This window comes from Strix uralensis, chromosome 21 (assembly GCF_047716275.1).
Source record: "Strix uralensis isolate ZFMK-TIS-50842 chromosome 21, bStrUra1, whole genome shotgun sequence".
NCBI classification, from domain to species: Eukaryota; Metazoa; Chordata; class Aves; order Strigiformes; family Strigidae; genus Strix; species Strix uralensis.
In genome coordinates this window covers 7879879-7895627 of record NC_133992.1, presented here as the reverse complement: position 1 = coordinate 7895627, position 15749 = coordinate 7879879, and the positions used below count along the sequence as shown (strand labels likewise).

At 45.2% G+C, this 15749-nt stretch overlaps 1 protein-coding gene across 8 annotated transcripts in view; it reads left to right on the top strand.

Moving 5' to 3' along the window:
• The window catches only part of RAPGEF1 (Rap guanine nucleotide exchange factor 1), an 89305-nt gene that overhangs the window by 53732 nt on the left and 19824 nt on the right, over positions 1–15749 (top strand). For 4 of the 8 annotated variants that reach the window (XM_074890781.1, XM_074890779.1, XM_074890775.1 and 1 more), the window contains 2 exons: positions 4580–4782; positions 7231–7389. In XM_074890781.1, coding sequence (XP_074746882.1) covers positions 4580–4782; positions 7231–7389 — 362 coding nt within the window. The remainder of the gene's footprint in view (positions 1–4579; positions 4783–7230; positions 7390–15749) is intronic. The other 4 variants (XM_074890780.1, XM_074890776.1, XM_074890783.1 and 1 more) reach the window with 2 other exon arrangements.

Below are 15749 nucleotides of genomic sequence, written 5' to 3'. Positions count from 1 at the left end.
TTTCAACATTAAAAGGACAGTAAAACATTACTCAGGCTGTATGGTAGCACCCAGGATTTTTTTTGCCTGGAGGCTGATGCATGTAGATATTCTTGTGTAATCACATAGGTGAGGCACTGCTGCTTCCACAACCCCAACAAACTCCTGGGGTCTGGAGGAGATGCACGAATTTATTAAAAAGATCTCGAGCTCACACAGATAGGACTTGGTTATAGTCCCTTTGTTGTGGACCCTCTTTTGGTAGGTGGCAGGCAGTGTTGCAGCAGAGACTTTGGCCTTTTTATTGGTAATATACAGCAAATCCTTCTCGAGTTAACCATCTGTATTACTGTGAGCTGTGCTCAGAGGGACCTCCATGAGTTGACTTCTGTATAATTTAGACAGCGGAGTGATAAGCCTTTTACTCTGGCATGAATTAGTTATTTTACTGTGCTGTGAGAGTCCCTGTTACTGTGCTAAGGGCAAATGACTCCACACTTCTGCTTGAGCACCAGCATCATGCTCCTGCTGTACAAGACACAGACATGGAACAACTTCTGCCATGAAGAGCCCAGAGTCAGAAATAACAAGATCTAGTGGTGAGGCACTTATTCATGTTTCCCTCCCTGTCAGTGGGAACAAAATGCAGCCTGGTGCCCTGTAAGCAGCTGGCATTTAACTGCAGGAACCACGCTGAGGGCAGTCTGGGCTTAGCCAGCGGATAATGCGAGCTCTTTGAAAAACAGCTCTCCTCCCAGAGGTGACAGCAAAGACTGGCTTATTTGACCTTGACTTCTCCAGTGAATTGATGTGCGGTATAGCTTAAGAATTTCCATAATTTTGGCTCTTGCCCATGCACACAAATCTGTTGCGCTTGTGCAGGACCAGTTGTAACACAGACTGCTTGATACAGCGCCAGGAGTCGGGCCAGACCTTCAGTGAGTCCTCCACATCGGATACTGCTATGCGTCACCTATATTGCAGATGTGCCTTACTGCTGATAACCTTCGAGCAATTCCTTGCGGACTCCAACAACCACTGGTCTGAGGGTGTTTTCCTGACAAGAGGTCTCTTGCTGCTCTCTCTCCTGTCCCGCAGCTGAGTGCTGCTTCCAGGGCCGATGGCTGCTCTGCCCCACTGCCGAGCACCGGCTGCACAGCGAGCTGGCTCGGGTGCTGCTGGTTCCCCCTGAGCAATACCTGTGAGTTCTACCATGTGGGCAGAGCTGGTGTGTGCTGGAAACCCCTGAGCAGCTTTAGCTCCTTCAGAAATGTCAGCCAAGACACTGCAAGCAGATTGCTGGGAAGGTGTTCCTAGCCTCAGTCTGAGATGTATGGGGTTTTTATTTCAAATATTTCTGTCTGGGTTCAGAACTGACATAAGCTGGGCATGTGGTGGGAGAAGTTTCTCTCACACCTCCCTTCTCTCCCCGGGTGCTGCCTTGAGACTGTCACCCCGCCCCAGTGGCACCGTGGAGGTTGCAGCCCCCATCCCTCCCTCTGCACAGAGTCGCTGCAGGGTGTGCAGCCTGATCTGAGCTGATGATGTAATTTCCCATCTGCTTTTTAAATTTCTGCCTTGTTAAAAACCACAGCAGCAAGGGGAAGGGATGGAGGGCGAGGGGGGAGAGAAGACCCTTTGCAAACAGCAGTCTCAGGAATGATCCTGCTCCCTTACTCTCCTGTTCAAGATTGGCCGCATTTTAATGATGCCCATTTTAATTTGCACTCTGCAGTCTCTACACCTGAGCCAGGTTTGTATTTCACCATCCCAACTGTTTTTCACTTCAGCTAAAAACAGAGAAGACGACAAAGTAGAAGCAGAGACATGCTCACCTGCCTTGGACTAGTTGTAACAAGCAAGGCAGGGGAGCTGCCATGACAATGGGATGCATTAGCCTCATAAAGAGCTGAGATAAAAGAGCTCTTCATTATTCCCTTGCAGATTGAGTTAAGGCTCTCAACAGCATTCAGGCTTACTACCTTGAGTTATGGTAATTTAATTTTACACAAGTGTCTAATGCGATACCCTTTTTACCAACACTTCCCGAGTTGTAGTGTCATACAGATGTCTGAACCCAGGGACTCACAGCCATCAGTCCTGAGTGTTGTCTTCAGATCTGGGTGTTAAGTGAAGCACTGTTTTTGTAGGTAACTCCACATAAAGCGTTGGTCTGAATTTAGCAATGTCTGCTGCATTATACCAGGACTGCCAAGCCTGACTTCTTGGCTTTTGTCCTACTCAACTGATGAGCTCTCAAAATGTGGTCTTTGCGCTCAAGCTTTTGTCCTCTACATTTCTCCAAGGAGTCTTGATCCTTAGTTCACTTTTGCTGCTAGAGAAATATCTTCTGTAAGCCTTCTTTATCCTCTAAACTTGTTCTGTGATACGAAGGCATTTTTCAGGACACGAGTATTATTAAGAGTACCTTAGTCAACTGAATCGCCGATATTTGGAAACAGTATTTTAGCAATTTGTATTTTGTACACCAGGACTCCTTCGCCATAATTCAAATAAGAGAATATTGCCAGAACGTGCTTCTTTTTACTGTTAGGACTTAGACTGAAATTCACATGCATGAGCAAATTTGATCCTGGCTTTAACATGAGTGCTGATGCCAGAGATGAGCAGGCACAAACACACACCAACACGCATGTGCATGCACTTTGAAACTCTGTCACTGCCTTCAAGAAGGAGAGGTCTGAACCCTTAATATTTCCATTGAACCACATGTCAGATGTGACATACATCTGTGAAGTGTGGCTGGGAAGGCAGGAGGGCAGCTAGGGGAGGAAGAGGAGCAAGGCTCAGGTAGCAGGGGGTGTTGGAGGTCCGAATTTCAGCAGCCTTGGCAGAGCTGTGCAGGAGCTGGCAGTACTGCGGGACACGAACAGGTTGTCCACTGGCAGGACTGTGGGGTCACAGGATGGGGACAGCAGGTGTTACCGGTTGGAATTGAAATCCATCAGCTGAGGTTTCCTGCATTCCAATTACCATGACTTTTCTTTATTCTATTTTTTTGGAGGAGGAATATGATTCTGTGAGAAGGGGCAGCTGTGTTAGCTATATTTCTATACGGAGTTTAAAATATTAGAGGAAATCTGTAAAAAGGTGCAAAAGACAGGTGCAAAGCGACTCCTTCCTGCCGACACATTTGCACGGCTGCATCCTGTTTGAAATAGGCTGGCCTGTAGATCTGCATTGGCAGGTGAACAGAGGGCTTTGCCTTGCAGCTAGTGTGAGAACCAGCTTCACGATGTGCATTGTGGTCGTATTTACAGCTTTCACTGAAGTCATCCATTCATTTCAGCTGTACAACTGAAATGCCAGCAGAAGCTGAATAATTGCCACCTAATGACCAGATTTACAAAAACTGACAACTGCTTGTTTATCAGGAGGAAGGTAGGAATGATCACAGAGGATCTTGTGCATGACAGCTTATTTACAAAAAGGCTTTGGTTAGTCCTTTTTTATGACACTTAAATACATCTGTTGCTTCTGTTCTCAGGTATATAGAAGAGAGTTCTTTGTCTATTTTACATTTATTGAGTACACTTCTGATTCTTAATAATTCTGGGCATTTGTAATAGTCTTTCTATGACACTGGATGTCATTCTCCCCCTCCAACACTAAAATATTGTAGCACTAAGTAATCCTCTGTCAGACCTGCATAGGCGGTGTGGGTTTTGTCATAGATTTTGGAAGGATATTGCACAGATGGAAAGGTCCTCTAAATGAGATTTGATCCCATTTAATATTTCCATTGAACCACATCTCAGAAAAGCTTTTGAATCAGTTGGATTCCAGAATTGAAGATTATAAGGTGCTTTAAAAAGAGATGGGAGCAAAGGGTGTTGGATATGAGCTAAGGGGGTAGGAAGGCATGGTCAGAGGCACTTCTAGAAGGTAAGTATCTGTACCAGCATTGGCAGTGGCATATAAATAACTGAGGGGGAGGTACACCGAGTCTCGCAGGTAGTTGTTCTCTGATGTTATCAAACAGTTTTATCAGCTTGCTAGAATGGAGAAGGGCTGTAAGCTTCCTCGTTCTAGAAATCTTGCTGACTACAGATATGAGACTTATTATAGGCTCAAACATTGTTATAGATTTATTGTCAAGGTTGCATCTTTGTGCAAGCTGATTTGTGTCTCCTAGAAAGCAGACTGAAGTTATTCTGGGTATTTTTGTGACTTTAGGCATTAGCTGCTGAGTAATATTCTCAAAATTGCCATGGGTTACATGAGAAAGGGATGTGGGCTAAGCATCAGTGAATCAGACTTCTCAAGTAGCTGTTTGGAGACCTCACTGGCTCCTTAAACTGTTGTCAGATGTGTCTGTGGCCTGTGATTATGTTTGTTGTGAGCTGGCTTGCAGGATGGGATATTCGGATCCTTTCCTGCGAGGTGGATGGCAACTGGCTGTGTGAGCTACCTGTCAACACAGCGCAGATGCCTTGCTGCTCCCAGCCTACAGCAAAGCCCGACTGACGGTGCCATGGCCTTACTCTTATTTTATTTTGAGAATGAGTGTCCTGCCTTCTTGTTGCAGCTGCAGCACGTGGCCCAGGAGCAGTGAGTGTGACCTTTCTTTGCATTGCAGTGATGGCGTATATGCAGTTTGTGGAAGACTACTCAGAGCCACAGCCGTCCATGTTCTACCAGACCCCTCAGAACGAGCACATCTACCAGCAGAAGAACAAGCACCTCATGGAAGTCTATGGGTTCAATGACTCCTTTATCAGCTTAGACCCCTCTCAAGATCTGGCACCTCCTCCTGCTCTCCCACCCAAGCAGCGGCAGCTGGTGAGTGACATCTGCAGTGCCCTCCCCGGTGGGACACACCAGCCTCCCAGGAACAGCTCTGTTCTTGCTGCTCCTGTTTCTGACAGGCTGCGGTGGTGGGAGGATGTCTCATTGGTGTTACCACATCATGCTCCTTGTCATCTTGTTAACATGTTTTTAGGCATTTTGCATCATCTACTTTGAGCTCCTTTCTAACCCCATGTTCAGACTGTTCCCCATAAACTCTGAAAGTCCTAAAATGACCTAAAAATGAAGCATTAGTCTTCCACATGGCCTGGCTGACTCTGTGCCAGACTACAGGCTGTGTAACAACAACAGCTTTGAAGATTTTGACACACTGGGCAACACAATTTTCAAGAGATTGCTGCACTGTTGTTCCCAATGCTGTTTTGAAACTGTTGTCAGGGATGCCACTAATAATAACCATTTAAACATAATAACTACTGCTTTTATGGCTCAGTCTTTGCCAGAGCCAAAGAACTTTGGTACGGCCATTATTTAACTCGTGCTTGTTTTCTCCACATTAATCCCCTTGTGTGATTCAGGATTTTACCTGTTTTTCAGTGTTCTGCTGGCCCTCCCAGACTGCCAGCCCAAAAAGGCACATCCACACGTGTATGTGTGTTGGGTGATGGGTTTAACAGTACAGCGAGTCCCATTTTGCACATGGGGGATGAAATTCTGGCCACTGTGATGGCAGCAGAAGTTTTGTTTCCAACCTCAGTGGAGCTGGGATTTTGCCCTGTTTCTTTTTAAGGGTCTTCCTTCCTTTTGTCTTTTTTTTTAACTCCAACCTTAGGGGTTTTGCTTATATTCATTATCTGATTTACTTTATTTAAAGGAAAAAAAGGCATCTTTCAAGCTGATGTAGCTTAAATTGGCCATGGCTTTAACCAAACAGGAGGAAATCTGTGAACAAAGCCATGGTCTTACCATCATGAGGGCGACTGTTGCAATATTCTTCATGTTATCTGTGCTAAAGTTTGACTGTCCCAGGGTGTTACTTTTTAATCAAATGGGAGAAGCAACCAAGAACTCTTAACTTGGGGATTTGCATAACTACATTCCTGTGACGAGGCAGAAGTCCTAAAAAGATAAAGTAACATTTCCAGCTAAGCTAAACTGAGTATTACGCATTATTGCTTTGTGGAGATGAGACCTTACACGCCCATGTCCCATCTGCTTTGCAGGGACACTGAACTGTCACTTGCACCATGTAGTCCCTTGCCCTACCTCCTCCTCCTAGAGGTGGCTACACTCTAGTGACAGTTCCCAGCAGTGACTTGGTCTACACAATCATAAGAGAGGGTGTGTGAAGCACAGATGTACTGTAGCCATTGTGCAGAAGGGAAATTCTGCTCCTTTCCTAAAGTTGTTGGCTGAAGCAAAGCATTTCTTTGTTGCCCTTTAATCATTTTCTGGACAGCCAAGATGTCACAGGCTTGCCTGCTAGCCATTCTTGTAGTTTTGCGAGCTGATACCATCAAGGTGTTGCTTGCAGTTCCCCTGAAGCAAAGGTTTCTTCAAGTGGAGCCTCCCACCCTCGCCTTCATCTCTCTGTTGGGAAAGTGGTGCAAGTGGATGATGGCTTATTCAACAGTTGCTGAAAAAGCCACCAGACTCTTGTTCCTCTGCTCCTGCTGCCGTGAGAGTTTCTGAAATAGCAAATCACATGGGCGTCAGCTGCTCTAGCAGTAGGCAAGTTTTGCTGGATGGACTCCTCTCTAAAATATTAATTAGGGAGTCCTTCCTTGTGCGCTTCAGGTCTTACTTATGAAACATTGTACGTTATTCAACAAGTCAGAGCTGAGAAAGCCTAGCTATACCTTAGCCTCCCTCAGACCCCTTACTAATGGTGGAATTCGGGAGAAATTCCTTAATAATGTTTGTTACTTAGTGTAATATCTCCCTCTTGTGCAAATTGTATTTAACTTTGGATTGGATTGACAAATGGCTGGACATCTCTGTTACCCAGTATCTCAGCAGTACTCAGCCCGTAACTCACACTGGAGAGACCAGGTTCCCAGTCTGCAGATTGCCACAAAAACCAGCAGTCTGCAAGAATTGGCTGTGTAGCAGCCAGAAGCAAGAGCCAGTTCCTCCTTTGGGCATCTGCCCCCCACACCATGGGGAAAAAAGGGCAGCAAGGAACAGCTTGCCTCTCCCCGCAGCAGCTGTCCATGGGTGAGCTGGAAGGGGAGGCGGGAGTTTATTTTTAAGGGATTTGTGAAACAAAGAAGATTTGAACTGTGATTTTTGTCATGCCTCTTGAGCTCAAGAAAGGCATATTGGTGTGTCTGGCTCTGATGAACTGTATGAATAGCTGTTTGTTTAGCAAGCCATTATATGCATTGTTTTACAGTTAGCATTTCTTATCCTTTATTCATAGCCTTTTCTGTGCTCTCTTTCTTTGTGTCTTCTGTCTCTTGCTTTCTTCCCCCTCTTCAGCAGGCCTCCTATGCTGCCTCTTCTTTCTCTTCTGTCTCCTACTGTGTCCAGCAAACTAAAGTGCCCTTCACCCCCGAGGACACCGGTGCCACTCAGGGCCTCACTATGTCAGTCTCTAACTCCTTTCTCAACCGGCACAGCTCCTTTCCTGTGCATTCGGTGAGTTGCTCTCTGCACTTTAACACATGTATGTATTTGTGTCGGTGAAACACTTGTGTGCAAATGCTGTGCTTATGCTCTCAGTTGCAGGTAAAGGTGAAGGTTCTTTGGGGGGCTTTTGAACTCACATAGTAGTCGGCCAGGTGAGAAGAACTGTGTGTAAATCTTACTAAATGAAGCACAGGGGAGGTGTGGCTTTCATTACTTTATATACACACTGGTATTGACATTTGTGGTGAGGCAGTGATGAAGGAGAGCTGGCCTGTGTGCCTGGGCACACTCCTTTGACCTACATGTTCCCCAGGCTGCACGTTGGAGCTGCAAAGTCTTTTTGTTCCATTGCATAATGTCAGTGATGTGGATGAGTCCATTAAAGGCTGTGGTGTGAATCTGGACTTCGGAGAAATAATGAGATACTGTCCCTGAAATACATGGATTTAGTCAAATGTATGGAACAGTGGCTGCAGCTCCCTAATTTTTTTTCTAGAAAATGAGCTCTACCAGATCTTTCATCTCTTATTTGTTCATCTGCTTCCCTTCACGTCTCTGTGGTCCCCAACAAGCTCAGTAAGCTTGTATGATTTGCTGACGAATGAGCAGGGTTTTCTCTTCTGCAGCACTTGTGAGCAGTCTGAGGAGAGAACGGCAGGAGAAGCTGAGACTGATTTATACAGAAAAAGAATAATATTAGAGCACCGCTTAGATCTGTGATCAGCTGCTTAAATTAAATGGTAGTAATAACAAAGTGTTAATATAATGAAATTATATCTAACCATGGGAATCCACCAGCTCATCAGTATGGGGTTCGTTTGCATGTAAAACTATGTGGTTATGCTCTGATTGCTGTGTGATGACAACTGAGAATAGGCTATTTTTTAACAGTGACCTGGATGTTTAGTAAATTAGACTTCTTCTGGAGAAGAAGTTATCAGACAAGACTTAAGAAAATTCAGAAGTATTCAATTAGTTTAATATTAAATATTTGAAAATGGTATCCTCCCACTGTGCCACTGCTATCTTCCCATCTCAACACCTGCTCATTCTCTAAAAATAGGTGATAATCGTGGGTCCGAAGAAGAAGAAAGTATTCAAGTACTTTACAAATAGCGCTACTTCACAAGCAATGTATTAAAGCTTTTGGCTTCCATTGAGTGAGAGAGCAGTTTTATAGTTTTGCTGCACAGATGAAAAGGCTGAGGTGTGGAAAGGTTAGCACTTGAATAAATTTGTGGTAAACAGTTTTAAAATTTGAAATAATGCGAAAGTTCTGATTTGTACAGCTCTCTTGTTTGATAGTGAGCCTTGCAAGCAAAACACAGAACTGTAAGACTAGGTAAAAGCATGTGACCATTTTTGTTTTAACTGAGAGGCTATAAATATGATAATATGATGTTCTAAAAATATATGTGGGCTCTTTGATTTTAAAAAGTGTCCTGGTTGGATTAAATGGTTACTACCTACTTATTGTTCTGACCTGTTCTCATCTGGCTTTGAACTACATTATTGTGACTATATTATTTTATGAAATGGTAAAACTTCATTAAAAAAAAATCCTTACTTGTTTTTGCAAAGGATTTGGTGAGGGGAAAATAAATGGCTGGAGCATGAGGAGCAATGAGAACAATTAGACAGTGCCCTGTCAAATGCACAAAGGAAATAAGTTGAATTAAAAATGGTGATTTTTCCATTAATGCCTTTAAATTATGATAATCTCATAGTTGCTCATGACTCTAGCTGGTCTATTTTTTCACAGGCAAAAATGAGATTTTTCGCTATGACAGTGTCTCTTTGTCTCGGAGCTGCAAAATACCACATCCTTACACGCATTGTAGCTGACCCATGTAATACCATAACCATGGTTTATCCCATTTTCCCCATCCCTAATAAGACAGAGATGTGAAACAGCTGTCAAGGTTTGGATCATTCCCAGGGTGACATCCTGCATTCGGCACTAGGAAGGACCAGAGCCCCTCTTGCAGTCTGCTCCTGAGCACTGGAAAGACCCTGCGGTTTCATGCGAGGGATGGCACGAGCTGCACCAGTAATGCTTTAAGCGCGTCGCTCTGCTCTTATTCTCACGTCTTCGTTTTGCTTCTCTCACCAGGAAAGGCCACTCAAGTGAGCACTGTGACAAACAATAAATCTGTTAAAAAATAAGCATTAGCTTTCCACCAGCCCCAGCCAGGGAGTTAATGCTAGGGAGAGCACACCTCCCTAGGTGAGAGGAGAGTTAATGCTAGGGAGACTTGGCCTCATGTGTACCCAAATATCAGTGGTGATTATCAAATCTCTTAAAATTATATGTCTCCTACATTAATCGTTATCCATTCTGTACAGGAAGCAAAAACCTCCTTAGATCAATAGCAGGAAGTCAGAGCTGATAAACGAAATGGCTGTCCATTGACCTAACGTGAGCAGGTTTTCCAAGCGTAGCCAATTTTCAGAAAGTGCCCTCTGCTTTTTTCCTTCCCTGGAGACTGGCCTGGGCTGGACAGCAGGAATCAATCCCAGAGGGAAGACCTGGCCCTGTACCCATCTGTTCACATGCAGACAGCAGGAAAGCCGAGCCTACACCATGGTTTGGATGTTAGCCCATTAGCTCTGTGCTCCAGGTGAAGGACTAGCACCTTGCTACTCATTTAAGGGGCTTAAAAAGACTGTTTTCAGACTGTGTTTTGAAGCAAAAAATAGGTGAAGTTGTTCAGAGCATCTTTACTCTTTTAATTTTTAATGTATTAATTCCTTTGCTAGAACCCTGACTTTTTTCTTCGCAATCAGCACTGCAGACGCTGCTGCAGTCCAGAAGCCACCGCTGCTCTTGTCAACCCACTAATCGCACTTTTCCCTTCTTTGCAGGAAATTGTGTCAGAGGTAATAGCTTTTACTGGATAGAGGCAGATCTTGAGCAACTGGATCAAACCTCATAGGTTTGGCAAGTTGAGCTTGTTTTTTACCAAGTCTGATTCGCGTCTGGCCTCTGTGCCAGCAAAGGGTCGTGTTTGTAGTGTGGGCTGATGTTGTAAGGAACTGCAGCATCATATTCCCCATCCCATGCACAGCTGAACTGTTAAATCCCACATTGGTGGGACAACTGGATTGTACTGTCAAGAATCATCCTAGGGATTCCCATCTCTTTTGAAAGTACTTTCTATTGCTAAACAGTGAGAAAGGAGGGATGCAATAAGAAAGCACCCTCCTTGGTGATTGTTGGCAGTAGTTTTTCTCTAGCTGATCACCTCCCTCCCTCCTCCTTGTGAAGACAGAGCTACTGTCCTTTGGTTTATTAATTCCTTGTGCTGTTTGACTGGAAGTGGGTGGGCAGGTATCTGCACAGCAGAAATCAAATCTTTAAATTTCGTTACTTCCTGGCAGCTGGGGAACGCTTCACTGACAGAGGAAATCAGGCCAGTCACAAGCTTTACTGCTATCCGTCCACATATTTCCCACCAAAGACTGCAGAAAGTCTTGCGTTCAGTTACAGATAAGAAGCATTTCCTTGCTGAAACAAGGAACACAGTTATTTCTCCAAGGCATGCACATACCATTAGTGGAAATTTGGCTGCATCCTCCACTGTGGAGAAATAACTTGCCTTTCTCAAAATGCTGTTTTTTCTTTTTAATTAAGAAACATTTCCAGTAATTTTCCAGAAACCAAATTGGCTGTTGGATTCCAGTGGAAGGCACAAGTGATTTCCTTATGGAAGCTCCAGTTCAGCACTTCTGTTCCTGCTTGTTCCCACCGTTCTTGAGCAAATTGAGCAAGCGCACAGAAAATTCACAGCAACTGTTTTTCTTTCGTGTGTGTGTGCTAACGTCTGTTCAGGAAAAGGAGGGTCGGATAAGTATTTAAAGATGCACACAATGCAGACATGTGCATGGCATGTTTTCCCCGCCTCACCCTTGTTCGTGTAGCTCACTTCCAGTCTGCAACACACGCCGCAGCTCTGGCCCTCAGCAGAGACTGAGCTGTTCTGATTCATACAGTGCTCCGATGGTGGGAGCCACGATCAAACTGCGACTGGGAGATCATAGTGTGTGAGTTCATTTCTGTCCTAAACAGGGTTTGGCTCCTTAGTCTGGAGCAGAAGGAAGGGGAAAAAAAAAAAAAGATTTGCATCCATTTAACCAGCTGCTGAGGTCTAGGTATTGTTTTGCCTTTCCTGTTTAGCGTTCCTTCTGCATTTGTGTTCATTTCCACTGCCTATGGCAGGCCTGGACGGTGGTATTAATAATGCTGTTGTATGCTGGCATCACTGACTCCTGCTTCTGAAAACCACGTCCTGTGGTGGTTTATACATTTTTCTTGAAGTTGGAGCACTACAGGTCTCTGTGGAGGTCTGTCTGACTTTTTAGGCCACACGCACCACAGTTTTTGTGTGACTGACTTTTTAGGAGTCTTGTCTTTGTCTCCAGGCTCTGCCTTTTAAAGATCTGCTTGCTAGATACAGTGGTATTGTCTACAAGCTAAATGAGAGTTGATGCTGTAGGTGCGATCAGATTGAATTCTCCTGATAGTTTCAAAAGAGAGATGTATGATAGTGTGGTTAATAAACCTTACAAATATTTTCTTCCCGGCCTCCCCCCCCGCTCCCTTATTTGTTTTGTTGCAAAGATGTACAAGAATCCCTCCCATTTAAGGAGAAGTTTGGACTTTGTGTTTTCTTGTGCAGAAGCCAGGAGACCCTTTCTCAAGGGAACAGCAAGCCCCATCCATCCATCTGCTGTGCTAACCATCGCTTAAAACCAGGGAGGTCAGCTGTGCAGCCAGGTCAGAGGCTTTGCTGAGAAACATTCAAGCATGAGGAGTTGCTGCCTTTCCGGTGGCAGTGCTTGAAGCCATTCTGTTGGCAGCTTGTGTTTCCAGCCATTCATTGCAGGAGCATTTCCTTCCTCATTAGCAAAAGTACCTGGAAGCCCAGCATTGTGTCATGAGATAGGAAGTCTTTTCCAATAGTTGTCTATGCAATTATATTCTTAGGGTGTAATGGCTTTGTGCAACGCCCAGTATTTTGTGAACATAGTTCTGTACTGTTAGGATTTGGGCATCCAGTTCTGGCATATTGCCCACGTCGCTGTCTTAATAGCATTAGCAGAGGAGATCTAAAAGATTGATCCTTTCCCCTGATAGCTTCATGTTTTGGAAGCCTGATGCTCTATCTGATCTGGGAGTGTCTGGCAGGATCGCAGATTAATTTGGCAGAACACATCTGTAGGGTAACTGAGAAGGCTGTGCTTAAAAGGTAAAGACTGCGTCTGCTGATGCTGCAGATGCTCTGTCAGCCATATAATTGAACTCAACTTTGAATTTAGGATGGAGACTGCTGTAGCTCACACCTAGTGACTCCCTGCATATAAACGCCCCGTCTCCCGTTACTTGTGGTCAGCCAAGCCTGGTGAATGTAGAGAAGCATCACTCTTGAAATAAGTTTTCTATTAGAGTGCTTATCTCCTGCCATCTAATCCAAATAAACGGTCGTAATGTCATTGACCTTTGGGACATCCTGTAACACTGCTGCTAATGATGGAAAGCTGTTCTAAAATATTGACCGTTGCAAAAAATCAAAGGCAGCAAATTGAAAACATTGAAAGATGTCATCTCTGGAAGACCTCTGTGTGGTAAACATTCAGGTCCGGGCATGTTAGCTTCCTGCTGTTCCCAGGAGATGAGATTGCTCGCAGCTCAAAGCATGCTTTGTGGAGGTACTTCCCAAGTGGCAGATAGGTGGGGGTTTTTTTTAAAATCCACTTTATTGGTGAGAGGAGAGGATGTCTCTCTTCTCCCTGTGTTGGCTATTTGCCATCGTAGGTCAGGACCACTCGTGTTGGGAGACCATCTTCTGGTCCTGTGGTGGGAGCCTGGCAGCGTGGCCGGAGTTTGGAGAGAGGAAAGCATCCTTTCACAAAGGATCCGGTTGCATCCCGCTTTCTAGCTTTCCCAGAGATAATTTTGAAGTACTTCACTTAAAGCAAAGCCATGAGTAGGAGGTTGTGTCAGTACAGCCATAACCAAGACCTTACTGACCCTGTAAGAAACCTCTAGGAAGCAGATTAAAACAAGTGCTGATTTGTTTCCAAGATAAACTGTTGCCTGTGATTTCTTGGGGGGAGGACTAGAGGATGACTGGTTTACTTGTGACAGTTCTGTTGAATGGACTGTCCCCTCCCAGAAAAAGTATGTCTTTTCAAGGATGACAGGGCTTCCAAGGGATGTACAACACCCAAACCCTGTGGAAACCATTGCCGCAATTCCTGCTGCAGCTGCTGGCTGGGCTGGGCTGGGCTGGGCCGGACTGGGGAGCAGCAGGAATGGATGACATATGGACATCATCTCCACCGCAGGGTGGTTTTTTCCCCTTTAAAAGTATGCTTCATTCTTGGCTCTTGTCCCAGCACGGCTGCATAGCTGGAATTCCAGAGCTGCTTGCAGGCTCCGGAGGAAGGAGGGGGCTCCCTGGCTCGCTTTCTACAAGATGCAACTTTACAACGAGACTGGAAGTTGAGAGCAGCCTGGCTAATTAACGCCAGCGCACCAAAGGCTTCTCTGCACTGTTCCCTTTGTTAACAGCATGCTGAGAGCATGTCTGCATCGTTAAATGATTGTTCACGGATCACATAATGAAGATTAATGCATTTTCCTGGGTACCTGGGCTTTAAACCAGCATTTTCAACACATTTTATGCCAAGATATTGTTTTGTAAAGGTGTATTGATGAGGCTGAGGAGAGATAAATACATAGTGATTGTCAGTAGTAACGTATCCACATTCAAACTTTTAAAATTTAAGCAATGTTACGTTATATTTAGGTCTAAATTGCCTTCTTTGAATTAGGATTAATGTCTCTGAAACTATGCAGGGCAGAAGCTCTGCAAATTTTCCTGCCCCAGAAGCGGTCCTTCATCTCGCCGAGCGGCTAGCTCAGCCTGCAGGCAGTGTACCAGGCAGCGGCTCAGCTGCCGAGCCTCCCGGCCAGCAGTTGGCCTGAACTAACCCTGCCAGCACCGTCACGCAGCGTGGGAGCTTCGCAGGGTGCTGCCTGTCCCACAGTGACTTGGTTGAGGACAGTAATTTCCTTTCACTTGTGCCCTGCATGAGCTCCGCTGCTGCTTTGCAAAAGCCTGGCTTTTTCTCTGGGTTCGGCAGGTCTGAGACAAAAACCCCTGGGACTCCTCGGTGGAAGATGTCTGTCAACTACAAAGTGAAGGACAGCATATGCCGCCTGTCCTGTGTGCGTACAGGAAGCCCAGCTCTAGGGGAGCTGGCACATAGGTCATGTTTGAGCAAATTATTTCCTTTACTGGAGCAGAGGATCTCGTTATTGGGACAGCAGTTTGTTGAGTTCCTTCTTGAGCCATTGCAGCAGTGGTTGGTGGGAGTACACGTTCTCCATCTGCTTTGCTCCTATTCTGTTTTTGGGGTCTAGCCTGGGACTTGGGGCGATAGTTGGCATGTTAGTGCCGGTGAGATCATGAAATACCAGGGAGATGGGGCAGGCATAATGAATCTGCTGAGCCAAGATGATGTCATGAGCCTGGCGTCTTACGAGGGATTTAGTGTTTTGTGCCATGCAAGTGAAAATGAATAAATGTAGAGCATTTATCCAGGCAGAAAGTAAATACAGAGATTAGACTTGTCATTGTTACTGAGGCAGCACCAAAAGCTGACAGTGTCCCTGGAGCCAGGGCTGCTCATCCGGAAAGAAATGGGCAGGAAGAGAGAGGAGCCTGTCCTAGAGCCAGTCTCCTTTTAGCCACAGGCATGTGGTAGGGATTTGCATTTTAATTATTTTTCAGTAGTCTTTTAAGCTCTCTTTCCAAAGCATCTCCCTCTGCTCCTCTGTATTATGGCCTGCAATTTGTTTTGGGCCCCGAGAATACACCCAGAGCACTGCCGGACTCCATGCACAGCGGAGGGCAACCAGCGGAGGATTAAGGTGGTGGAAGGTAAAGTCTAGCCATTGACCTTTGTGTTTCCTTTCCTTTGTAGTGAAAAAGCTTTTTTGCCCAGGCTTCTGGCCCAAGGCTGTTCTCAGTTTAGATTTTTAAACTCACATCTTTCCTAGGTAGAAACAAAAATACCACTGCTGAGCTGGCTGCTGCTGCTGCAGCTCAGGTGACAGACTGAGCTTTGCTTTTCAGCACCCGCTCAACTCTCCTGAGAAAATGTAGCCTGAATTCTCTAATTGATGCCTTTGTTTCCCCTTCGCCTTTTTACATCACAGCGGTGTCACTTTTCAGCCTGGTTTGTGCAAGTTGTGTCTGTGCTTCTTGAGAGCTCGGTGATGCACCATCCTCCTGCAGCAGATCACTCAAACGAGCAACCGCCACAGCTTTATTTCAGCGTGGGTTTTTTTGGATGATGTG